This window comes from Penicillium atrosanguineum (assembly GCF_028827265.1).
Source record: "Penicillium atrosanguineum strain IBT 20685 chromosome Unknown utg000007l_segment0_segment0, whole genome shotgun sequence".
NCBI lineage: Eukaryota > Fungi > Ascomycota > Eurotiomycetes > Eurotiales > Aspergillaceae > Penicillium > Penicillium atrosanguineum.
The window spans coordinates 3,118,201-3,142,511 of NW_026623139.1; the positions used below are offsets into that span (position 1 = coordinate 3,118,201).

The 24,311-nt window shown below is 53.4% G+C and overlaps 13 protein-coding genes across 13 annotated transcripts; 7 read left to right on the top strand and 6 right to left on the bottom strand.

Moving 5' to 3' along the window:
* Positions 1 to 605: 605 nt before the first annotated feature.
* ddiA (putative DNA damage-inducible v-SNARE binding protein Ddi1) lies at positions 606 to 1,901 on the top strand (the record flags this gene model as incomplete). Its single annotated transcript, XM_056889439.1, has 2 exons — positions 606 to 1,137; positions 1,195 to 1,901. 2 exons carry the CDS (start codon positions 606 to 608, stop codon positions 1,899 to 1,901), a joined length of 1,239 nt encoding a protein of 412 aa, XP_056738741.1.
* Positions 1,902 to 2,100: 199 nt separating this feature from the next.
* On the bottom strand, positions 2,101 to 2,751 carry N7443_009384 (EXPERA domain-containing protein; the record flags this gene model as incomplete). The annotated part of the gene is made up of 2 exons (XM_056889440.1): positions 2,101 to 2,306; positions 2,490 to 2,751. The coding sequence occupies 2 exons, from the start codon at positions 2,749 to 2,751 to the stop codon at positions 2,101 to 2,103; spliced, it is 468 nt and encodes a 155-aa protein (XP_056738742.1).
* A 1,155-nt stretch (positions 2,752 to 3,906) lies between these two features.
* Positions 3,907 to 5,156, top strand: N7443_009385 (TauD/TfdA dioxygenase family protein; the record flags this gene model as incomplete). Its single annotated transcript, XM_056889441.1, has 2 exons — positions 3,907 to 4,909; positions 5,044 to 5,156. 2 exons carry the CDS (start codon positions 3,907 to 3,909, stop codon positions 5,154 to 5,156), a joined length of 1,116 nt encoding a protein of 371 aa, XP_056738743.1.
* Positions 5,157 to 5,595: 439 nt separating this feature from the next.
* N7443_009386 (putative non-repetitive nucleoporin) lies at positions 5,596 to 9,848 on the bottom strand (the record flags this gene model as incomplete). Its single annotated transcript, XM_056889442.1, has 4 exons — positions 5,596 to 6,210; positions 6,258 to 7,027; positions 7,073 to 9,523; positions 9,575 to 9,848. 4 exons carry the CDS (start codon positions 9,846 to 9,848, stop codon positions 5,596 to 5,598), a joined length of 4,110 nt encoding a protein of 1,369 aa, XP_056738744.1.
* Positions 9,849 to 10,128: 280 nt separating this feature from the next.
* On the top strand, positions 10,129 to 10,732 carry N7443_009387 (uncharacterized protein; the record flags this gene model as incomplete). Its single annotated transcript, XM_056889443.1, has 2 exons — positions 10,129 to 10,277; positions 10,330 to 10,732. 2 exons carry the CDS (start codon positions 10,129 to 10,131, stop codon positions 10,730 to 10,732), a joined length of 552 nt encoding a protein of 183 aa, XP_056738745.1.
* Positions 10,733 to 10,828: 96 nt separating this feature from the next.
* Positions 10,829 to 11,671, bottom strand: N7443_009388 (uncharacterized protein; the record flags this gene model as incomplete). Its single annotated transcript, XM_056889444.1, has 4 exons — positions 10,829 to 11,107; positions 11,154 to 11,332; positions 11,402 to 11,516; positions 11,567 to 11,671. 4 exons carry the CDS (start codon positions 11,669 to 11,671, stop codon positions 10,829 to 10,831), a joined length of 678 nt encoding a protein of 225 aa, XP_056738746.1.
* Positions 11,672 to 11,826: 155 nt separating this feature from the next.
* N7443_009389 (5-formyltetrahydrofolate cyclo-ligase) lies at positions 11,827 to 12,566 on the top strand (the record flags this gene model as incomplete). The annotated part of the gene is made up of 3 exons (XM_056889445.1): positions 11,827 to 11,914; positions 11,962 to 12,390; positions 12,457 to 12,566. The coding sequence occupies 3 exons, from the start codon at positions 11,827 to 11,829 to the stop codon at positions 12,564 to 12,566; spliced, it is 627 nt and encodes a 208-aa protein (XP_056738747.1).
* Position 12,567: 1 nt separating this feature from the next.
* Positions 12,568 to 12,936, bottom strand: N7443_009390 (small nuclear ribonucleoprotein E; the record flags this gene model as incomplete). The annotated part of the gene is made up of 3 exons (XM_056889446.1): positions 12,568 to 12,617; positions 12,669 to 12,759; positions 12,814 to 12,936. The coding sequence occupies 3 exons, from the start codon at positions 12,934 to 12,936 to the stop codon at positions 12,568 to 12,570; spliced, it is 264 nt and encodes an 87-aa protein (XP_056738748.1).
* Positions 12,937 to 13,173: 237 nt separating this feature from the next.
* N7443_009391 (mRNA transport regulator MTR10) lies at positions 13,174 to 16,396 on the top strand (the record flags this gene model as incomplete). Its single annotated transcript, XM_056889447.1, has 6 exons — positions 13,174 to 13,299; positions 13,347 to 13,439; positions 13,494 to 13,766; positions 13,824 to 13,914; positions 13,966 to 16,254; positions 16,308 to 16,396. 6 exons carry the CDS (start codon positions 13,174 to 13,176, stop codon positions 16,394 to 16,396), a joined length of 2,961 nt encoding a protein of 986 aa, XP_056738749.1.
* A 981-nt stretch (positions 16,397 to 17,377) lies between these two features.
* Positions 17,378 to 19,793, top strand: N7443_009392 (putative C2H2 finger domain protein; the record flags this gene model as incomplete). Its single annotated transcript, XM_056889448.1, has 2 exons — positions 17,378 to 17,537; positions 17,596 to 19,793. 2 exons carry the CDS (start codon positions 17,378 to 17,380, stop codon positions 19,791 to 19,793), a joined length of 2,358 nt encoding a protein of 785 aa, XP_056738750.1.
* Positions 19,794 to 20,115: 322 nt separating this feature from the next.
* Positions 20,116 to 20,733, top strand: N7443_009393 (uncharacterized protein; the record flags this gene model as incomplete). Its single annotated transcript, XM_056889449.1, has 3 exons — positions 20,116 to 20,290; positions 20,344 to 20,484; positions 20,612 to 20,733. The coding sequence occupies 3 exons, from the start codon at positions 20,116 to 20,118 to the stop codon at positions 20,731 to 20,733; spliced, it is 438 nt and encodes a 145-aa protein (XP_056738751.1).
* A 308-nt stretch (positions 20,734 to 21,041) lies between these two features.
* N7443_009394 (uncharacterized protein) lies at positions 21,042 to 21,554 on the bottom strand (the record flags this gene model as incomplete). The annotated part of the gene is made up of 1 exon (XM_056889450.1): positions 21,042 to 21,554. The coding sequence occupies one exon, from the start codon at positions 21,552 to 21,554 to the stop codon at positions 21,042 to 21,044; it is 513 nt and encodes a 170-aa protein (XP_056738752.1).
* Positions 21,555 to 22,078: 524 nt separating this feature from the next.
* On the bottom strand, positions 22,079 to 24,284 carry N7443_009395 (M3 family metallopeptidase; the record flags this gene model as incomplete). Its single annotated transcript, XM_056889451.1, has 2 exons — positions 22,079 to 22,933; positions 22,980 to 24,284. 2 exons carry the CDS (start codon positions 24,282 to 24,284, stop codon positions 22,079 to 22,081), a joined length of 2,160 nt encoding a protein of 719 aa, XP_056738753.1.
* Positions 24,285 to 24,311: the final 27 nt, after the last annotated feature.

Sequence of the window (24,311 nt, forward strand, 5' to 3'; positions counted from 1 at the left end):
TACACAGACCCTCAGCCATGTAGGCGCACCGTTTGAGGCTGTACCCGAACGGGATGCGGGATCGCCCGATGTTGCGGGGTGAGTTGGGAGTTGGGGAGGATGAGTCCGTTTGGATCTATCACAGTTGATCATAGCTTAGAAATCATAGATCATAGACCATAGATCGTTATTCATGGAGCAAACGACACACATTCTCGATCGGTAATTCAGGCTAAATAGAATAGGAATGACGGCGGAGGCTCTCTGAGGCTATCGCGGTGGCTGAGATAGGAGCTGCGCGGGGATCAACGCGTAATGCAGGTGGACTTAGTCTAGAACAGAGCAGAGCAGAGAGCCGGATTTACACAGCTGAAGTGGATCGGATGTAAGGGGGATCACCTTAGGTCCCTTCCATCTCCTTCCACCCTATTTAATCGTCAGCTCCCCTCCATTCTTCCTCTTTCAACTCCCCCCCCCCACCCCCTCCACCTCACCATGTGAGTCCCTGCCCAGCTGTAGCTGCACCAGCACCGACTAACCATGACCTTTCCAGGCGGATCACCGTCAGCGTCATCCGGCCCGAGCAGGCGGACTCGGACATTATCAACCTCGAAGTAGGCGGCGACATGACCGTCGAGCTCCTCAAAGCGATCGTGCAAAGCGAAACCTCCATCCCCCCCGAAGCCCAACAGCTCGTTTTCAACAACGCCCTCCTTGGCAACCCCTCACAAACCCTCGACCAAGTCGGTATTGCAGAGGGCGATATGCTCGGCGTCCACGTCACCCTCCGCCCTCCAACCCAACCCGCTCCCCGAGCTACCCCCGGCCCCTCCGCCCCTCGCCAGGCAGCCCCCCGGCCTGGAATGCCGGACCCGGAGACGATCAGGTTGCATATCCTCGGTGATCCTCGCGTGCGCGAGGCGGTTCGGAGACAGAATCCCGAGCTTGCCGATGCGGCGGATAATGCGCAGCGGTTTAGGGAGGTGTTGCTTTCGCAGCAGCAGAGGGAGAGTCAACAGGAGGCAGAGAAGGAGGCTAGAATTGCTATGTTGAATGCTGATCCGTTTAATCCGGCGAATCAAAGAGAGATTGAGGAGATAATTCGCCAGAATGCTGTTACAGAGAATTTGCATAATGCGATGGAGCATCACCCTGAGTGTAAGTTGTCCTTCTTAAATGTCCTTTCTTGGATGTGCGGCGATTGATTTTTGGCAGCTTTCGGCCGTGTTACGATGCTCTACATCCCCGTCGAGGTCAACGGTCGCCGTCTCAACGCTTTCGTCGATTCCGGCGCCCAGGTTACTATCATGTCGCCCGAGTGTGCTACAGCATGCAACATAATGCGTCTAGTCGACCGGCGCTACGGGGGTATCGCGAAGGGAGTGGGCACTGCTCCGATCCTGGGACGGGTGCACTCGGCACAGATCAAGATTGGGGAGATGTTCCTGCCATGCTCATTCACCGTCATGGAAGGCAAGCAGATTGACCTACTACTGGGACTGGATATGTTGCGACGACACCAGGCGTGCATCGACCTGCGACTCGGCGCGCTAGTCATCCAAGACCAGGCCGTGCCGTTCCTGGGCGAAGCCGATATCCCCAAGCACTTGACCGAGGAATTTGAGGACGAGCCGACGGTCAAGGGCGCAGACGGAGCTGAGGTAGGTGCTCGAACCGGCGCTGTTACTCACCAGGCAGAGAATAAGCCTGGCGAGTCCAGCAGTAGTGCCGCTCCCAGCAACGCTGCTCCGAGGATCAACATACGACCCGCACAGCCCCCCACCTCGCGCTGGCCGCAGGATACCATTAGCAAGATCACAGAGCTGGGGTTCTCTCGGGAGGACGCGGTGCGGGCACTGAATGCCACCGGAGGAGACCTGGACAACGCTATCATGATCTTGCTGGCTGATCACGATCCTTGAAAGCATTCCTACGGCGTTCGGGGAGGAAACTTGTATTTAGCGGGGTTCAGCATTGCACGTAACGAATGTGTACGATTATGTGTTGCGTCTGATGCGTCGATTAATCGCGCTTTGATTTCGAGAGCGAGTTTCGTAGCCGGAAGACCATATCCAAGGCCATGTATGCACCTGAAACCGAGATACATCCGTGTTAGAGCCATCACATCACAAATGCCAAGCCACCAGGCACGGCCCGGAGGGGAAAGTACATACCCAGAGCTACGTAAGGGCCATAGAGTGAGGTGATCTGCTGCTTTTCGGCGACGGAGCGGTCCGGCCAGTTCCAGACTTCCACCAGGCATGTCAGGGAGGTGACGAAAGCCTGAACCCCGAAAATCAGAAGCTGCACCGGCACCAATGGATGGTCTAGATTTAAATTTGGGACTCGTTAGTGAGACAATCCTTCGAGGAGAGAATCCTATGCTGGTTCCGGCCCAGCGTGGTAGGTGGGGTTCTCAGTCTCTGTTCCGAGGCGTTGGAGGGCCCCGTCCGGGAGACAGGTAGTAGGGGGGCCGCGAGGCTGGAACGGGAACAGGAACGGGAACTCACCGCGCATTAACCCCCACACGGCCCACAGACTCAATGGCACATGGTAGAGGAGTTCCATCCATATGAAGGCGGTGAACCAGGTTGGGGGCTCGGAGAAGAATTTGTCGCGGTAGGTGGTTATATAGAAGTCGCGGAGGGTGTGGGAGAGGGAGGTCACCATGAAAGGGGGCAGGAGAGGGACCGTATCAATAAGGAATATGACGGGGATGTGGGTGGCGAAGAAGATCAGATATGCGCAATCGCGCTTGCGAGTGGGGAGCATGGTGGAGTATGAGAGAATTATCTGATCCTGGGATAGTAAGGGTAGTGACCGTAGTGAGGGTAGTGGTGGTTGTGAAAGAGAAGTTCCTACGTAATACGTAGGGCAAAAGGAGACAGAAAGTACCTGACAGAGCAGTGGGGCCGCCCGGCGATCTGGGTATGTTTGCTTTTTTTTGCGATTTAAGCTCGGTGGAGATCGGTCCACCATATTATTACTATCGATTCGGGTTTTGTTCCTTGTTTTTGGGGTTTAGCTATCCGGGAGGACTATTAGGGTGATCCGTCATTGCGTATTCCGTCGTTCACCGTTGAACTCCAATGTCTGGAATTGGCGGCCCGATCCCGGAGCCCAATTGATCCACTTGGAAACCAAGGTACCTAGGCTATGAGGATTGCATGGGTCCCCGGGAGCTATACTACCTCGGTAGACACAGCTAGGGACAGATAGGCACAGTTAGGGGTCAGGGACTAGAATAGGCTAGAACCGTACGATGCATCCTTGCCGGGACCTAAGCTCCCGGATTGCCTGTGCGACGTGTCCAAAGAACGATGAGGTCAAAAGGACAGACCGCATCTTTGGACGACCAATCAAGCCGGAATGGAGAAATGGAGCCGTCCCCGAATTGAGAGTGTTGACGGCGTTTAGCTCCGGGGGGAGGCACTAACGGACTACCGGGATAACGAGCTAACGAGCTACCGAGGCGGACTAAGGGGTTCTACGCTCGCTCTTCGTCTCTCTCGAGCTGCCCGATTCGTGGGACCCGCTATCATATACTGATCACCGATAATGCAAAATTGCCATCCCGCCTGCATTTGCCTTATCACTTAACTGCACTAGCGCCACGGAGATTTCTCGCCGAACATGGAGCGGTGAAAATCACCCACGGAACACACCGGGATTTGTGCGGTTTCGCCCTCGAGCTGACCGCTTGTCTGGCGAACGCCTCCTAGACTCGGAAATGAAGGTGCTCGAGCTAGTGTTTGAACAGGGGTGCCCCGGTGGAGTGGGTGTGGCCTACAACCGATCTATATAAACGGTGTGAGTTAGCTTGATTCCATTATCTGATCCCTTTTTTCTTTCTATATTCTATACTTCCTTTACACCCTCGAGGTCTATATCCAAGGTGCCAGGTGCTACAACTTCCTACATTTGAAGATGCCCTCCTCTGCCCCCCTAATCCGCAAACCCAATGCCCACAAGGCCGAGATCCCCATTAGCTACGACATCAATATCCCCTATGTTGACGTCGACAAGCAATCCAAAATCAATACCCCATACCCCCAGTACCTCCCCAACTGGGACCCAATCTGGTTCGAGCCCCTTCAACCGTTCGATTACTCCGACCCAGCTCTGCGCGTAAAGGACCGCTCCAAGCGCAATCTCCTCTCCCCCGGCTCCAAAATCAACCACATCCAGCCCTCTATCGGCTCAGTCGTTGAAGGCGTGCAGCTAAACACCCTCTCCGACTCAGCCAAGGATGAACTTGCCCTCCTCATTTCCGAGCGCAAAGTCGTCGCCTTCCCAGATCAGGATCTCATCGATGCTGGTCCCGATGAACAGGAACGCTTCATGCGTCACTTCGGTAAACCTAATTACCAGCCTGTTTCGGGCTCTGTTCGCAATCACCCCGCTTTCCACGTTATTCACCGTGATGGAAACAGAGAGGAAATCGAACGCTTCCTCTCCCAGCGCACCACTACCACCCTCTGGCACCAGGATGTCTCCTACGAGATCCATCCTCCAGGCTACGTCATGCTAGGCCTCCTGCAGGGTCCCGATGTCGGCGGTGACACTGTCTTCGCCGCTACGGATATGGCGTATAAACGCCTTAGTCCGACGCTTCAGTCGTTCCTGGATACGCTGAAGGTCGTGCATAGCTCTGCCAAGATGATTAACCATACCCGACTCACTGGGGGCTTGGTTAGAAAGGATCCTGTTGACACTGTGCACCCGTTGATCCGTGTGCATCCTGTAACCGGAGAGAAATGTCTGTTTCTGAATGCGGAATTCATTACTCGTATTCAGGGTATGAAGGAGCCTGAGACTAAGTGGATGACGGATTTCTTGATGAATCATATCGTCACCGGTCATGATTTCCAGGCTAGAGTTAGGTGGCAGCCAAGGACTATTGTCATGTTTGATAATCGGTCGACTACTCGTGAGTTTTTATCTTCTCTTTTTTTTTCCCTTTACCCAGTTGTGGTGCCCAGTACCCGGTGCACGCTGCACAGTCGGGGTTGCATAGCGTTTAAGAAATGCCTTTTTGGGATTGGTGCTAATGGTGATCTACAGACTCCGCTATTGTTGATTACCTGGATGAAGAATATGGTGCCAAGGCTCGGCATATCTTCCGGCTTATTGCGCTCGGCGAGAAGCCTATTCCTGTGTACGACGAGTTTGAGTAAATGGGCTTGAAAAGCGTTTCTTTTGTTTGATAGACGTGCGTTTCAGTTTTGTTCGTTATGATTCCCTTAGACTGTGGTTCTCGGTTATTTTACTTTACTTTCACTTCTTTTTTTATTTAATGCATATACCCTGGTCAGCTGGGTCGTTCTTACAAAGTTCTGGAATAGACCTAGTTATGTGGATTCTTACCATCTTGGAAGTATGTATCTGCATCAATGCTTTAGCCATGCATTGCTTCAAGGCCAAAGATAAGATACGTCTCAAGAAACTACGCACCAAGTCTAGTGTATGCATGTACCTGCACGATCGGATCAAACCACATCTGGAGAGAACAAAATTCTATGAAAGCGGACACACGATTTGTCATTCATTACCATCTGCCAAAAAAACGCCAGCGACGGTGCCACTAGAGTACATTAAACAAAAAACATCCCTTTTTCAACAAACCAGCTCCGCAATACGCTGTCTCAATCCCTGACTCGCTTCCACAATTTCCTGTGTGCCTCCGCCCTGCTGTAGCAGCATTAGGGTCTCGGAGACACGCTCGGCCATAAGGTCGGAGCCGAATACAGTGCCGCCGGGTCGTGCGCTCTCGCTGAACCATGCATCGAGCAGGTATAGCAAGTCTGCGGCGATGATGCGGCGGTTTGAGCCGTGGAAGGGGGCTTCGTCGGTGTAGAACATGGCTTCGAGGACGCCGTAGAGAGATTCGTGGGGAACGCCCAGATCCAAGAATAGGTCGACAACCCAGTGTGTTCGGTTGGCTTGGCGGTGGTACTGGTGTTCCAGGGAGTAGCGTTCTAGGAGAGAGACCAGTTCGCGGATGGGGAAGACCATCTCGGACATGCGGAGACGGCTGCCAAGACTGCGTACTTTTTCAATCACGGCTTCGTGGGGGAGAGGCGAGCCGCGGGTTTCGGTGACTTCGTGGACATCTTGGATGAGGTTGGCCCAGGTTGCCTTGATGTCGGCTGCATTGCGGTAGTCGGCCGCGAAGAAGATTTGAAGGCAGATGTCATAGTAACTGGCTGAATCGGCGTATTGGTTGAAGAGCTGCGGCTGTTAGTATCAATGTGTGAGGGTTAAAGGGGCAGACATACTGTGCTGATGTCCATCACAGGACCATCCACATCACGCAGGACTTCAGCCTTCCGGTCAGCGGCAATCCGTGTGTCATCCTTCAATCGCTGCAAAAGGTCATCTTGAATGTTGGCCACCTCAATAAGGTTGGTGATCTCCTGTAGCAAGCGCTGTCGCGACTGACGGCCCACGTCGGGAGTGAAAGTAGAAGCATTAGTACGGGCACGGCCCAGATACTCAATGCGTCGGCTGAGAGGCAGAGTGAACGCGCTTTGCGCAAGCTGGAACTGAACCTTGGCAGCCTCGAAGAAACGCTGAGATTGAGCATAATACCGCCAGAGGAGATCCGCATGGGCAATATCGTCGGTAGACTTGCGCTCCAGGTAGGTGACGACAAACGCCGACTGTGTTTGGAGGAGACGGTCATTCCAGCCCTGCTCCAGGTACCAGTCGTACAAGCTGGTCAAGAACACTTCATCTGTGGAATCGGAGATAACACCATAGGCCTCGTTCTGTCGCTTGGCAATCACGGTCAATTGACCGTCGATGTAGCCGGGGTCGGATGCGGCCAGGGTATCAACAGCAAGCACCACCTTAAAGATAAGGTCGTAACATTGCTTGCGGAAGTAGAAGTAGTCCTTTCGGGAGTCCTGCATTTGGGTGAGCTGGTGAGAAGTTGATAATTCGGAAGACATAAGTACCTGTGCGGGTCGTCCATCCATAATCCAGGAGAGCGCGACATTCGCCTTGTCGGAGCGGCCGGCGACATTGAGGGCCAATTGGATAGCACCTAATCAATCAGCAGCTGAAAATTAACACCACAAATAAGACTAACCGGCAAAGAATTGGTTAACAATATAGTTGTCCATGGCCGAAACCAAATAATCCATCGGGAGGCTGTCAGCCACCTGCTGGAATAGGTGTAAACTCTCGTTCAACAAGTTGCGACCCAATTCCGAGTTGGCACCGGCCTCTGTCGCACGCTTCAGCTGTTCTTGCGCCTTGAATATAACGACATCCTCTGCACTGCAGAAGCTGCCACATCGCCGGCGTAGTGCATCGGCCACCGTCTCAACGTTGGAACCCTTGGCAATGTTGCGGTTGACGATGCCCTTGACTAGCTCCTTGGCAATATCATGTCCCTTGCTGCTACTGAACAGCTCTTCGAAGGTTAGCTTGAGGAATCGCTCCTTGGACTCTGCCGGTAGTGTCGCGACAATCTCATCCACGCGCTCGTCAAAGAGGACCAGGACGAATGAAATTCCCTCAATGGTGTGTGACACGAGCTGCACGAGGGAGTGCAAGGCACGGTGCTCAGCCTGCAGAGCGGTTTCTTCCTGCTTGTTTGTCACTCGAGCCAAGGCCTCGGGTCCACTCAAACCCTCGATAAAGCTTTTGTTTGTCTTGAAGAAGTCTTGCAGAGCTGCAAGATCATGCTGGATGGTCTGTAGCTTGGAGGCAGTCACCGAGGCAGCAACAGTCATCGCACCATTAGGCGCACTACCAACTTTGGCAATTTGTTTTTGCCAGATTGACCGCAACAGGCGCGATATGTATAGGGCAATGCCGTGATGCCGAGGAGAGGGATTCCAAGCATCAATTGCTGAGGTCGAATCAGGCACGGAATTTTCATTAGACACCGGGCGACCACCATACTCAATGAAGACCTTGCGGGCGAATTCGAGCACATCGGGATCGTTGATCCGTGTCAGGCGCTGGTCCGATGAGATCTCAACACCTTGGCCACAAGCGACAGCAAGAGCAGTAGCAAGGACCTCACTCCGACCGTACTTCTTGATCAAGTTGACAACCTCACCTTCCAGGCCTTCCTCGCTGTTTCCGCCACTGCGCACCAGGGCGGCGAACATGTCGACCAGGCGTCGTCGACGAACGATGTGAATTCCGGAGTTTGTGAGAATCGCCACTTCCGCAGCAGGATGATCAAATTGAATGGCTAGCTCGTTTCCAAAGCCGGCAGATGTTGTCGGCGGAGTTGGCGAGCACAATCCAATATCCTCTGCACGACCACCCAGACTCAACCATATGCCCGATTCATCAGACTTGCTCATGACTCCTTGCTCGCGGGCTGGGCGAGCGAGGAGACCGGGGTCGGGAGACGAAACAAACAATGTATCTGCCTTTTGAGTGGCATCCTTGCATGTGAAGCAGAAGAAGTAGCCGGGAGGGAAACGAGATGCCATTCGAGTTGGTGCCAGAGAGTGGATTGGATACTTGATGGCGGCCATGGGAAATTGCGCGGTCATGCTCGCGTTTGCGGCGTTGTCGATGGGAGGTGTTTTGATGTGCTGGGCTTGCATGCTCGTGGGCGGGTTGGTGCCATTCGAACTGGGCGCCCAGCTATAGGAGCCTGTAGCACTAAGATAAATACGATACCCGGTGGCAGTGGTCGCGACCAAGTGGTATCGCGAAGCCTCGGCTGCTGGAACAGGGCTGATGGCAACAATTTTGACCCTCTCGTTAAGAGTTTCGTTAGATCCAATGATATGTCCGATATTCGAGTAGATATCTCTGGCGAGCTTGGTAATGACAAGGTTGAGCGATCCATCGGCTCTCAAGTGGAACACCCGGATAGTTGAGGCAGAGGAAAGAGTATAGAGGAGTTTCCGACTATCATCAACCACCATCTGTTCCACATTCTCGGTGAGAGCCCTTGCGGCCAGATTTGTCAAGCTGAGAGATGGGCTGAAAACAGAGAGACGCGAGCTTGTATGATTTATTTTTCCGCAACGACCTTGGAACCATCGCTCTTCTTGCTGGTACGTGAGCTCGTGCACGTCGTTGTCAGAGGAACCTCCGAAGAAAACGCGGCCGGAGTCTGACGAAGCAAAAACGTGAATATCAAGCCCGCGAATCGCCACCGTCATCCCGGTCTGATAAAGCGCAACCTGTTTTGAGCCGGTTGAAGTTGTCTCACAGCTCATGCCCAGCAAAATGACTTCGGCGGTGGTCGAGACCACCAACATATGCGTGATGGCAGGCAAGAACACGCCCGCACGCGGTTTCACCAGCTTAACAGCGTTTATGCTGTTAGGTTGCTCCTCGAACCCAACCAATTGAGGGTTGGGGTGTGTGAAATCCCAGAGATACAGCGCGTTGTCAATGGCCACCCACGCGTGGTTCAACTCGGCGAAAAGACCCATGCTCGTCGAAACTTGTGCGCGATTGTACTGATCGAATATCTGGTCGGGAATATTGTACATTTTGACTTTATGAAAGGGCGCCCACGATGAGGCCGTGGGGATGTCATATTCGGAGGAAACTCCTTCTGTAAGGTGTTAGTCCTGTGTCTGTAGTTGGATGAAAGGGAAACACTAACGAGACAGATAGCTATCCAAATCTGGATATTGCGCTTCTAAAGCCAGGGTCTGGCTGATGGTGTGCGCTCCACGTTCCTCGGCGCTCAAGGTCTTCGTAGTCGTTGTCGGAGGCAACTTGGGCATCGGTGTCATTGGTGTTTGAGGGGATGTCGGCTGCATTGGAGACTTGAAGAGATTTTCATGGCGGGCGACAGCAGGAGTCTGCAGGTAAGCACCAGGTACTGCTTTCTGCGGTGTCGCCGGAGGGAGGTTCGGCAGCGTTGGATACGACATGGCGGAGAATTTGCAACGGTAGGAAGGGGAGAAGAGGAAATAGCTCCCCCGCCGAGGAGACAAAAAGTAGCTGCAGTATCTAATGAAAGAAGATACACACAAAAAAAGGTCGTGGGTTGAAATCGCGGGTGTAGCTGTAGTTGGTGGAGGAATTGGTTTCCAGGTTCTTTTCGCAGGTCAACAACGTGCACGGACCACTTGAGGTGATCTTCCGCCTTACTCTGCTATTGTTCCCATTTTACATTCGCAATTGACTCTTAAGAGACTGTTGAAAGCCGTCATGTTTCAGGCAACTCGTTTCACTTTCCGGGTGCCTCTGCGCACCCCCCTTGGGGTGCGCTGGAACTCCTCCAGCCCGGTGCTGCCGCCTCTAATGACTACACTGCGGAATGATCTCAAGACTGCTATGAGAGCCAAGGAAACTTCCAAGTAGGTCAGCCAGTCTGTTCCACTCTATGTCGACTAAACTAAGTATTTCCAGACTCAACGTTCTTCGCGCTCTCATCTCCGAGACCAACAACGCCGCCAAAACCGCCTCGCCCATCCAGACAGACATCCAGCTCCTCTCCCTCATCCGGAAACGCGCATCCGCCGCGAAGGAAGCCGCAGAACAATTTGCCAAGGAGGAGCGGGCGGATCTCAAAGAGAAGGAGGACTTGCAGGTGGCTATTCTTGAGGGATATGCCAGTCAGATCAAGACTCTGAGTGTGGAAGAAGTCGAGGCAGTGATCGCAAAGGAAATTACTGCCATTAAGGAGACTGGAAAGAAGCTGGAAATTGGACAGGTCCTCAAGTCTCTGTTTGCTCCCGGTGGTGCATTGGATGGCAAGCCGGCAGACCGTAAGGAAGTTGCTGGTTTGGTGAAGAAGGCAGTTTCTGCTTAGACGAAGCTGTTACCTAGGTATAGGCTGGTGTACATTACTGTTACTATTACAATATATCCCCTCTGATGAAAGCATGGAACGTTGTATGAATGTAGATCAAGAGAAGAAATAGGCGATTCCTCCAAGGGAGGTCATCATCACACCGAACCACCACCACCGGTCTGGATTAATCAATTCCTCCTTGATGATCAGATGGAATCCAGTTCCAGACAGGTCACGCTTCTTTTTGCCCATAGGCACCGGGTTCAATGTGTTTGTTGGAAGCATCTTGGGAGGTCGATATGCCAGGTACATGGGTTGCATCTTCTCCCCGTTGAACATGGTCAAGTCGAGTCGTTCGACTTTGTGGTATTTATCGATGGATACAGCGAAGCCCTAAATATGTCAAGATAACGTATGTAGAAGTCACGATGGATCATACCTTCAAGTGCACGGTGTTGTTGTATCGGGTATACGCGCCAACGTCTTGTCTGCATGGTTCCGACACCAATTGACGGCCGTCCACTGCAATAGGGTGGAGAACTAGAGAGCCGTCGGCGGACAGCATGTAGGTGCCGTGCTGCCACTGTTGAATACCAGCGGGGCATTCGGGGTCGGTGGCTTCATCGCGTCAGTTCCAGTTCCATCTCTATCTCCGTTCTATATAGATCGTAGATCGGATCCACTCACGATTAGCCAGGGCACGATAAAACGCCTCTTCATAGTTTCCATCGTCATCGAACGAGTAGGAAATACCAGTCCGGTCGGGCTCGATCAGACGGTCATTGAGTGGATCGTAAAATCCCTGTCCAAGTTAGTTTCGCGATGTTGTTGTTGTTTTTCGAGTATACATACCGGACCCGTGAGGACCTGCTGTGACTTGGTCGTCCATGTCCCAACTAGTTGATCGACACTCGCGGCCGCACTAACTGTCGCCAACAGACTCCAAATCCAAATCATGGTTGCTTGAATGAGGAAGAGAGGGAGAGGCCAGGTTAAAAGGAATCCCTTCATTCAGGTGGGGACTCACACAGGGCTTCAGCAATGCGGTCCACCCTTATCATTATCGCCCTGGAATGAACCTTTCCCCGACAACTTCAACTTCCCGCGGGGTCATGGCTTTCCAATTGGCAAAACGCGAGCTGCGCAAGCAGATGCGTGATACTTTTGGACGCTTGTCTACGACGTCCATCAGCCAGCAATGTCTGCCCTTCATCCCCTTGTGTCGTTGCATTGCTGACCCCTCGCAGCCGCTGTCGCGACCACTAAGTTCCTGTCGCTCGCCGAATACCACAACGCAAAGAGCATCGCCGTATACTTGTCCATGCCGACCGGAGAGCTATCGACTAGCAGGATTGTACAAGATGCACTGCAGCGTGGAAAGGATGTCTACATCCCATATATTTACACCATCGACCAGACCTCCGTCATGGATATGCTCGCTCTCGAGTCCATGACCGAATTCGAGTCATTACAGCCCGACAAATGGGGCATTCCCTCACTACAGCCTACACAGATACCCGGGCGACGAAACTGTCTCACAGAAACTGGATTGGATCTAATTGTCATGCCGGGCATGGCGTTTGATCGGGGATTCCGTCGACTCGGCCATGGCAAAGGGTATTATGACCATTTCCTATCGCAATATTCTAAAAGGAGCAAGAAAATGCCATTCCTGGGTAAGTCCGATTTTGAAACAAGAACCCCGGTTTGAACCCCTCAAATAAAACTAAACGCCGTTGTAGTTGCCCTCTCTCTCCAGGAGCAGTTGCTCGCCCAAGATATTCCTGTTGTGGAGCATGACTGGCTGATCGATGCGATCGTGGTGGGTGATGGTCGGTATTTGGTGCGGTGATTTAAACGGCCTGGATGAGGGAGACGTTGTCGCCCTTGAGAAGGATCTGGCCTAGGGGAGTGTTAGCTTAGCGCTCCGGCTTCGGATTCGCAATTGACATACCAAGCACTCTCCGCTTCTCCGACTCGGTCTTTGTAGCTTGGCGCACCTCCACAGCATCGTCGATAACCAGGTTCATGAACTCATCGAAACCCTGTTGGCACGTTAGCAGAGATCCTGTAGTCTAGGCGGGACCCGAAACACGAACCCTGATCTTGCCCTCAATGCGGAAGGCGAGCTGCTCGTAAAGCCAGATCTGAACGGTGGCGCGCTTCTGCAGCAAGCTGAAGATGTAGTGGATAGGAGCCAACAATGTCTTGCGGCCTGCCATGGTGGTGTAGATGGGTAGAGATAACGTGAAGATAGAAACGATAGAAACGAAGGAGTCAAGCTCTGCGTCCCGTGACGAACGGTAATACGAATACGCACCGGGGCCGTCACGGCCACCAACATCCCACCTTCATCTCCCTCTTGCACTCTTTACGCCCCCCAATCTCGCTTCAACAACCACTCTTTTCAGATTGAATGCCCATTCTGTACTGCTGAGCCTCTTTACGTGTCTTTCATCATGGCCAGCAAGGAAGGTGGGCAGGCATTCGCCCCGGTCCTGGCGGCCGTCGCAACAATGCAAGGGAATGTACCTAGGTCCGAGAAGACCCAGGCCCATGAATTTCTTGAGAATTTCCAGAAATCTGTATGTTTGAGTGGCAATCATCTTCGCTTCATTCTAATGCGTACCAGGTCGAGGCTTGGACTACCACCCATGCGCTATTACAGTCGCCCGATGTGCCCGTCGAGGCCAAATTATTCGCCGCAACTACATTGAAGGGAAAGGTAACACCCCGCGCTCTGATTGACCACTGATCCTCCGGTCTAACCTTTTTTTAGATCGTGTTCGACCTGGACCAACTTCCTCCCGACTCCGTACTCGCACTTCGAGACTCCGTGCTCAATTTACTCGTGGCTTTCGCCTCGGGTCCGCGCCCCATTCAGACTCAGCTATGTGTGTGCTTGGCAAGTTTGGCGATTCAGATGATCGCATGGAAGGACGTGTTGGCCACTGTCGCCTCGGCATTGGGCAGTAATGCGGGGGACTGCGTGCTGGAGTTTTTGAAGATCTTGCCGGAAGAAGTCACTGAGGGTCGCAAGATTAACCTCAGCGTGGGTTTTTTTTCTCTGTCAATTCTGTCATTTTGGGCAATGCTAATCTTGTAATAGGAGGACGAGCTACTTGATCGTACAAAAGAGCTGCTGGAGGACAATGCGGAGCAAGTCATGCAGCTGATGATTCAGTATGCCCAGTCTTCCCGTAAGTTTTGTGTAAAGCAAGAAAATTATGATTTATGGCTGATTCTTCTAGCTTCCGCTGCTACCAACCCGCGTCTTCTCGATTGCATCACTTCGTGGCTTCGTGAAATCCCCGCCGCCAAAGTCGTCGAGTCGCCTTTGATGGACATTATCATCAAAGCGTTGGACAATGACGTCTCATTTGATGCCGGCGTTGACTGCCTCTGCACCCTCTATCGTGACACCAGGGATGTCGATGAGTCGCTTCCAATCATCCAAGCTTTATACCCCCGATTGATGGCTCTCCGACCCAAGATTGCGGAAACCGCCGAAGCTGAAGACCTGGAGGCGTTCAAGGGCATTACGAGAATGTTCTCAGAGGCCGGTGAAGCCTGGGCTGTCCTGATCGCTCGCCTGCCTGCCGAATTCCGGGGTCTGGTGGAGGCTGTTCTCGAGTGCTCTGCGCGCGACTGGGAACGTGAGGCGGTCTCGCTCACTTTTATATTTTGGTACGAGCTCAAGCAGCAAATTACCATCGAGAAGTTCGTAGATGCCCGTATGAACTTCCAGAATATCTTCTCGCAGCTGGTAGACATCATGGTCAAGCACCTCGAATTCCCCACCCCCGAAGAAGGGGAGACCGACTTGTTCGGCGGTGATCGTGAGCAGGAAGAGAAATTCCGCCAGTTCCGCCATTCTATGGGAGACGTTCTCAAGGACTGCTGTGCTGTGGTCAGTACGCAAGAATGTCTGGCCAAGATCTATCAGTTGATCCAGCAATGGGTGGCAAAATACGCGTCGCAGGCTAGCAATGAACATGTCCCTCATTGGCAGGAATTGGAAGCTCCTCTCTTCGGTCTTCGTGCTATGGGTCGCATGGTTGACCCCGAGGAGAATACCATTTTGAACCAGTTAGTTCCACTAATTGTCCAGATCCCTGATCAGGAGAAGGTGCGGTTCCAGGCCATCATGGCCCTGGCTCGATACACCGAGTGGACGGCCCAACACCCCGAAACCCTCGAGGCTCAGTTGAACTATGTCATCTCGGCCTTCCATCACTCCTCCCAAGAGGTGGTGCAGGCGGCTGCGCTTGCATTCAAGTTCTTGGGCACCGACTGCCAGAAGCTGCTAGGTGGCCACATCAGTCAGCTGCACGCCTTCTTTGAGTCTGTGCTGGACAAGCTCAAGCCCACTAGCCAGGAGGAGGTGACCGAGGGTGTGGCCGCTGTGGTCTCTGTGCAGCCGCTCGAAAAGATTTACGACTCTTTCAAGATGTTCTGTGATCCGATCATGGCACGAATTATGAACCTTGCCAACAACGCTCAAGATGAAGAAGGCCAGCGGGCCGTCGCTGATCACCTGCAGTTGATCACTATATTTGTGCAGATTGTCACCCCTATTGTTCCTTTCGGCGAGGAGAACCCGGCCGTGAAATACGTCGGCGAGATCCTGCCCATCATGACCACGATTGTTATGAACTTTACGTCTTCCACGCCTATTCTGGAGCGTGTGTGCCGCTGCTGGCGCTACATGATCATCTCGTACCGGACTGCCATGATTCCCCTGCTCCCCACGCTGGCCCAGAGCATTGCCAGTGGATTCGAGGCTTCCCGCGAGGGTTGCTTCCTCTGGGCCACTGACGCGGTGGTTCGTGAGTTCTCTGACGGTGCCGACTACGTTGACCAAGCTACCAGTGATGCAGTGTTCCAGTTCTACGAACAGCAAGCTCTTGCATTCCTCCGTATTCTGAATGACCTGCCTCCGGAGAACCTGCCCGATGGTGAGAATATCCCCCTTCCCCGTATGTATCTTGTCTCTAACTCCGTCAAAGTCATTGAGGATTTCTTCCGCTTGTCATCTGACGCTGTCCGCTACTACCCCAAGAAGTGCATCAGCTCGTCCCTGGCCGTTCCCATTTTCTCTGCTGCTCTTAGCGCTCTTACCCTCCAGCAGGTCGATCCTCTCATCGCCACGCTTCATTACTACCGGGACCTGTTCGGCTTTGCATTTGACAAGCCCCTGGTTTCCGAGTTCACCACCCCCGAGGGCGAGCCGTACACTAACCCGCCTGAGGTGCGGGAGGCCGTCAAGGCTCTCATTGCGTCGCAGGGCCAGCCCCTGGCTCAGCGCGTGTTGACCGGCATGATGTTCACATTCCCTGGCGACTGTTTCCCTGATGCTTCGGGTGTTGTGATGACCATGTTCGAACTCCTTCCCCATGAGACTGGAGCCTGGCTGCAGACAACCTTGCAGATGCTCCCAGTCGGGACCATGAAGCCGGGCGAGGCCGAGCGACTGCTCAAGAACATTTCCGACAAGGTGCAATCTGGCGAGACTCGCAAGATCCGGGTTCTTCTCCAAGGTGGGTTCCCTTCTCCCTTTCCTTCCCACTGTTTTCTCTAACCTCTATTGCAGATTTCACCAACTCGTATCGCCGTCGCAACGTCGCCCCTCGGGACGGACTAGGCCGCCTGGAGGCAACCCGGTTCCGCTTCAGCGGATGAACGAAGAAACCTTTCTCATGTACATTGTTTTTTACTGGTGTTTCTGGGTCTGCCCGGCAACAGGAACAAAACCACCCCCGGAGCATTTGCACATCAGGTGTTGGGTCCTTTCTTGCCGCGTCTCGGCATAGTGGCAGAGTGGCATGATGGCTCGAAATCCGGGTTTGTGATGAATTATGATCCCGGTGTAGCCGGCCAGAGATCCCATTGGGATTCGCGTCCTTACGCGAGATGACCAGGTAGAGATAATAGATGTCTCCAGTTATGTTGCATGTGCAGACCCGTAGATTTACACATGCAATAGTTGAATGTTCCACTCAGTTATTATGAGGAGTATAGTTCCAATCTTTCGATGTGGTCAAGGCTCAAATATTTACCAATGCTATCACATAGTTGTATATCTGTAGGTGCATATTGAAATGGACCGGCTGTGAAGGTTACGATATACATATTCCGATATGCGCGATGACGTGCACACGCCAAGTCGGTCTCGGCAGCATTACCGGCCATATCGGGATATCAGTCTCTACATTATCCTAAATGAAACCTTTTGACCGGGGGGTTGCTTAGCTAGGTGGTTCGAGTCCTAGGTCTGCTCAATAGGTATATGGAGGGGTAACCCTTGGGGGGGGGAAAGTTAACCAGACTCCAGTTAACTGGGGGTTCTAAGCTGTAGTTACGAAGCGAACCGAGGTATATAATATAGTATAAGGTATTGTGTAATACTAACAATCGTAAATAGCATATTGCCCCGATACTCCAATCGCACCCTTCAAGACATCGCCAGCAGTTGCCGTGGCCTTCACCGGGTCAATTGCCCCAACCTAAAAGCGACCCCACTGCATTCTCCGCATCCCCGGAACTTGACATCAAATCCCCTTCCCTGTCACTTCTCCATACTTCTATGCTATACTTGCATACCACCCCCACGTGCTCCAGGGCGAACCGATCGACATCCCTTGCATCCTGATATGGCACCCAATGGTGATCCTCGTTAACCCAGCCATGGAGGACGAACAGCCCTCCAAGCGACGCCGTCGCACCCGCCGCGCCCCCTCCGATCGCAAGTTCGAATGCAGCCACGAAAACTGCGGAAAGAGCTATTCACGCGCAGAGCACCTCTATCGCCACCAGTTAAACCGTTCGTCTCTCGCTTCTTCCCCCTACTCGAAGTCTCCCAACTAACAGTTGAACCTAAGACTCCCCCAAGCAAATCTTTCACTGCGACTTCCCAAATTGCCACCGCGCCTTCGTGCGCCAGGACCTCTGCGTCCGCCATCGCGAGCGTCATACCACCCGCGGCTCGCAGCTTCAAAAGCGCGACTCCTTCGCGACTGAGACCGACCGGCACGATGACTCAAAGCTCGTCACTACATCACCTTCCTCGCCCATGACGGCAGACTACGCTTTTATAGCGGACCCCAAATCTCCTCCTACATCATACCCTCTCTCGACTGGGATTGAAAGCGCAGAAATCCCCGTATCTGGATACACGGAGTTCCCAACCCTAAGCCAGGATGGAATGCTCGAGTTTGACAGCATGTCCAATGCATATCCTATCTTCGGCGGAGAGACGTACAATCGATCGCCGTTTGCAATGGCGGATGATTTTGCCGCATGGTTGTTTAGTGAGCCTATGGCACCGCTGGGATATGGGATGATGCCCATGGTGCCGAATCATAACCAGTTCTATGTCAATGAGCCGGCGTTTAATAATATCTGCCCTGTTATTCCGCAGCATCCCATGAGCGTGACGAGTATCCTGGACTCCGGGTCGCTGCCTGCGTTGATCTCTGAAGAGAAAAGGCAGGAATTGCTGCATCTTATGGCGACGCGGTTCAATGAGGCGGCGTATTCGGCTGATGTCAAGCGCAAGGATGCGCTTATGGATGGGGATTTGGATTCGGATCAGCATGTTCTCGGTTTGCGCATGATGCAGACGTATATCGGGAGTTACTGGTATCATTTCCATTCCCAATTGCCGATTCTGCATCAGCCTACCTTTGCGGCGGATCGTACGCCTAATCTGCTGCTACTGGCTATTATGGCTATTGGGGCCGCGACGCTGGATAAGATCCATGGCAAGGCAGCGACTGAGACGGCGGCGGAGTTGGCCGGGTTCATTGCGTGGCATTTGAGGTGGGAGATCTTTATGGACACTAATTTCCGACCGCCGGCTAGACTTTGGGTCTTTCAGGCGTTGCTTCTTTTGGAGGTTTATGAGAAGTCCTTTTCTACGAGGGCGCTGCATGAGCGTGCACATATTCACCACGATACGACATTGACTCTGATGCGTCGTGGGAGTTCGCTTATTGGGAGGTCTTCGTTTGATTCCCCGGATACCAAGGAAGAAGATGAGAGCTGGTCGCATTGGATCAAGGCGGAGGCTACGCGGCGCGTGGCTTTTGCTGCGTTCGTGTTGGACTCGACACATGCTATCATCTTTGGTCATTCTGCGAAGATGGTTGCTCATGAGCTCCGTCTCCCATTACCCTGCGACGAGGCACTGTGGGCAGCAACCAGCGCGGCCGAGGTCGCTCGCGTGCAATCAAGTCTCCAGTCCCACGGCGTCCGACCAACTATGTTCCTTGACAGTTTGAAACGCACATTAAACGGCCAGCCTGTGCGGACCAACGCATTCGGCCGCAGCATCGTCATGGCCGGCCTGCTGAGCGTCAGTTGGCATTTAAACCAGCGAGACCTGCAAGTTAGTTCGCTAGGTGTTGGGCAGACTCTCGGGGGACGCGATAAATGGCGCACGGCACTCCTGCGCTCGTACGATAATTGGCGACGAGACTTCGACGACGCACTGGGTCCGTCTGTCTCGATGGAGTCCGAGTCCCGGGATGTGTTGCATGGTATCGCGCATATCGCATCTCATGTCGATATCGTCGATCTCCAGATCTTTGCAGGCGCTGGCCGTCTCATGGGTCGCTCTATCACGGCGCGTGACTACAGCGCCGCGCGGGAGAAAACAGAAGTTTGGGCCACCAAGGCCTCGGCGCGCGATGCTACCTTCTACGCGTTAAGGTTTCTCTCAACTTGTTTCTTGGAATTGCCGGGCGAGTATGTCGCTCGCGATGATTACCTCTTGAATCGACCGTGGGTGATCTATTTCGCCGCGTTGACCGTGTGGACGTACGGGTTTGCCCTGGACGGACCACTACAGAACCCGCCGGTCCTTGCGACGCTGGCTGAGCAGAGACATGATATGCGGACGTATCTGGCGCGAGTTGGCGGGGTGCGCGAGCCGAATGGATTGGAGGGGATGAAGGGACGCAACCAGTGTTTGGGGCTGTTGATAATTCTACGCGACTCGTTTGCGAGTACGCGGTGGGAGCTGCTTGGAGAAGCGGCGAGGCTGCTGGACAGCTGTATTGCAAAGTTGAGGTCATAGTGGACTCTGTACTTAGTATTGTATCTAGTTGACCAGGATGTTACTTGGTGCGATCATGAATCCACCGTTGCGAGGGCAACGGCCGATCCCACCAGACCCATTTCCCTCTCTCCCCTTCTCCAACTTCCTAACATTCCACATCATCACCCCTCAATTCACAATCGTGCATCATGGTACGTTTACGCTCAGATCCCGTTGTTGACGACTTGCCTCTTCGGGGGCCTTTCCGCCTTCCTGTTCCCCTCAAACCATAATTCACCTCCATCCCTTTCCACCTGAACACGAACATCCGTATCAACACGAACACAACACAACACGCATCATGGCTAATCACAAGGACCAGGCCTCTACCAACTACAAGGAAGCTTTCTCCCTCTTCGACCGCCGCGGCACTGGCCGTGTCTCCGGCGACCTCCTCGGAGACCTGCTGCGCGCCTGTGGTCAGAACCCCACGTTGGCCGAGATCTCCGATCTCGAGAAGACTGTCGGTGGTGACTGTATGTGTTTCTACTATGAAGGGTATGATTTGAATCAGCGCTGATTGTGATAGTCGACTTTGATGCCTTCCTCAAGGTCCTGAACCGCCCCGGTGGTTTCCGTGATCCCGGGGAGCCCGAGGAGTATTGTCGTGGGTTCCAGGTGTTCGATAAGGATATGACGGGTTTCATTGGTGTTGGACAGTTGCGATACAGTACGTTTGCCCTGAGAATGATCTATGGCTACGGTTATGGTTGTGTTGGTTGACCAACCCCGATAACCTGGACCTGGACCTGGACTCCGACCCCCGAGACAAGATATGCTAACCTCGGAATGATCAGTCCTCACCAACCTCGGCGAGCGCATGACCGACGATGAAGTTGACGAGCTCCTCAAGGCCGTTGACACCAGCTCCGGCGAGATCAACTACACCGATCTCGTGCGTACGATCCTGGCCAACTGAGATTGAGATACCCTGGTCATTATGATCTTGCTTTACGTTTTATGGTTATGGACTGGGCTGGCGCTGGATTGTATCTGAACCCTGACCTCGGACTTGGGCTTGGACTTGGACTCGTTGAGTCGAGTTGAGTCGAGCCAAACCGAGTGTGAATGTATTATCGACTTTGCTTTCGACTGGTAGCCAACTACATATGTTTGGGCTGCTGCTTTTTGGAATATACTTTATTTTCTGGGTACATGGCGCTTGACTTTAAAAGTTGGTATAAACAGTACCATTAATTGTAACTATCCATGGTATCTCATATAGCCTCACTCCCCATTCCACGCCCTCCACTCCCCCTCCCCAACTCCAATACTCCCCATATCTTCCGTCCCAACCAAAGCCCCAGGAAGAATATAAACCGCCGGCGGTTTCTCCTCCTCTCCTTCCACCTGTGCCTGTGCCTGTGCCTGTGCCTGTGCCTGTGCCTGTGCCTGTGCCTCCTCCTCCCAATGGACCTTATCCAGATAATACCCCACAACCACCCGACACCGCCCACAGCGCAGAAGAATCCTCTTCTCAATCCCGTCTTCGCGCCGAATTAGCGTCGCGCGTCGGTCGGGTATTGTTGTTGAGAGGAGGAGGGTTATGTGCTTTGTTTTTGAGTCTGTGTTTGCATCTGCGTCTCCGTCTGCGGAGGTGGGAAGGGGGAGTATAATTGCTTTGTCGAGGCCGTCGCCGGCTCGGCGGGGGAGGGTTGATATGGAGCGGGTTGTGGAGAGGAGGAGGTGAGAGCAGAAGCGGCAATGTTGCGTTTGAATCGGGAGGCGTGGGTTTGTCATTTTGGAGTTGATTGGATTTGGGGTTGGATTTGTTTGGTGAGAGTGGTAACCTCTGATGGGGGGTTGTAAGAGGTTGATAGGAGGTCGGCCGGGTTGTAGCCTTGAGCTCAAGGGATTTGAGATGTAGGTTGAAAGTCTGTAGGTCTCAAGCTGATTGAGCTGAGTCTGCACGCGATGCTGAGCTTGTTTAGCTGTGTCCACTGATATCCACGGATTAGGGTATGAAAGCTGGACGCTCGAACCGAGGAATGACTCACAGAGAACCTAGAGCTTGACTTGAGAGAACCACCGGACTGGACTTGGAAATTGGGCGTGAAGCAAAAGTCGATGCGGCCGCGGAGAAGTTGAAGGCGGTGGGGTTATCAGCTATCGCATCTGCCAGCTCTACTCTATACAGCCTTACATGACGTGGTTACTCTGGATACACGCATTATTCTTAGTTTTCTTTCACAATCAATTGATTGCTTCATAGGCCATGATTCTAAACTGGTCCCGTATCTAACTACTCAAGCGACCGGCTACAGCTACGCCAACCCCATATCCTTGTAGAAAGCATCAGTCATAGGCGGACGACCCAAGAACTCAGTCAGCGTCGTCATTTCATCTTGAGAACCACCCTTCTCAAGAACCTGGTAGCGGTAGCGCCGTCCAGCAGCCTTGTTCATGGGATCATCCTTGAACACAGTGTAGAACATATCCGTCGAGTACACCTGCGAACTAAGGTACCCGTAGTAACCGGCATCATACCCACCGATCAGATGGCCAAAGGTAGCTTCGCCGTGGCCCCACTCGTTGCCGGCGCCGAGGGCCTCCAGACCGTCCATTTGAGTAATTTCCTGGCGGAAGGAATTGTATGTTCCTGAGATGGGGAGGGCTTGGATGTCGGCGTGGCTGGCGGGCTCGTGCACGGTCATGTCGAAGATTCCAAAGTGGAGTTGACGGAGGTTGAAAAGTGCGTCGTTGACGTGCTTTGTGCGGATAAGGTTGCCGATTACCTCGTCGGGAATACGCTCTGAAGGCGGCGCGGTAGCTGTCTTGCCGCCGCTGCGCTTTTGGGACGCTTCTTGCCAGCCGGCAAGGTATTCAGGGGACAGGGTGGAGTAGTGGCGGCTCAAGGAGCGGAGTTGGGAGGGGGTCCAGCACCAGTTCTCGAGCATTTGGCTGGGTGCTTCAACAAAGTCCCGTACTGTGCTGGTGCCGTGGAAGCGGGAGTAGATCGTGCGGGAGACGAGGTCGTGGATACCGTGGCCCAGTTCGTGGAAGAGGGTTACCACTTCGTCGTGCTTGAGAAGACTGGGCTTCTTCTCGTTGGGCTTGGTGAAGTTGCACACCAGGGCGGTGGCGGGGAAGCGGCGGTTGCCTTCAGCATCGATGAAGCCCTGAAAGATGTTAGACATGTGCAAGGGCGTGGACTGGGATACATACCGGCTGCAGGTTAAAGTTGGCGGCGTGGCCATACTTGCCCTCACGGGGGAACAGGTCAAGATACAAGTATCCGACGAAATCACTGCCCTCGCCCTCATCGTTCCACACACTAAACACCTGCACATCCTCGTGCCAGACAATGTCATTGCCCTTACCCGTGGGGGCAATGGCAGCACGATCCTCACCAACAATCTCAACAAACTCAAGACCGAAGAGCTCCTCGAAGATCTTCAGCATTCCCTCAATAGTAGTCTGAAGGGGGAAGTATTCAGCAATGAGCTGGTGGTCGAGCTGGTAGTCTCGCTCCAACATCAAGCGATCATAGAATCGGTGGTCCCACAGATAGTACCGACCATCCGACTTCGGGTCGTGCTCCTGCTTCAGCTTCATCAGAGCCTCAATCTCCTTCTTTCCACCGGCAGTCAATCGGGTGCGAAGATCACCCAAGAAGGTATCAACAGTCTCGGGAGTCTTGGCCATCTTGTCTTCAATGCGGAAGGCAGCGTGATTGGGGTATCCCAGCAGACGAGCCGCCTCATCACGTAGAATAACGGCCTCACGGAACAGAGGTACGTTCTGGTTGCACTTGTTCTCGTTGGCAACCATTACCTGCTTACGGGTCTCGGGGTTGGTAGCATACTTCATGGTGGGGAACAGATCCGGGTACTTGAAGGTCAACCACAGCTTGCCAGCGTTCTCGCCATCTCCCTTCTTCAGCGAAGAGAGGACATCTTCCGGCACGCCGTCCAGCTGCTCCTCGGTGAACCAGATTCCGCCGTTCTCCTCGTTCAAGTTCTTCTGGAACTCAATACTGAGCTGACTCAGCCGCTTCTTGATCTCCTTGAACCGACCACGCTGCGGGCCAGCAGGCAAGCTCAATCCATTTCTGATAAAGTCCTTGTGCTCCTTCTCCAGGAGACGCTGGGACTCGGGGTCAAGTGACTCCTTCTTGTTCAGGGCAGCATCGACGAGCTTGTAGACGTCCTCGCGCATCGCGGACTCGATAAAGAACTCATCCATAAGTTCCTCGGCTTTGGAGGATGCATCCCGAAGCTTCTGGTCTGTCGAGACGGCCTGATAGAAGCCCATTATGTGGGCCTCGAGGGCCATGACGTTCTCATCTTGGGCAAGCGGCCGCAGCACGTTGGCAAAAGTGGCGGCCTCGGGCTTGATCTCAGCGACGACCTTGTCCTGGATAGTGCGGGATGTCTTGATGATTCGCTCGGCGTCAGATACGAGGGACTGAGGGGTGGCCGTGAAGATAGGCGGGGCCTGCGGCGGATGCCGTAGGTGAGCGGGGGCCATGCTGGAGATTGTCAGGAATCGTGAATT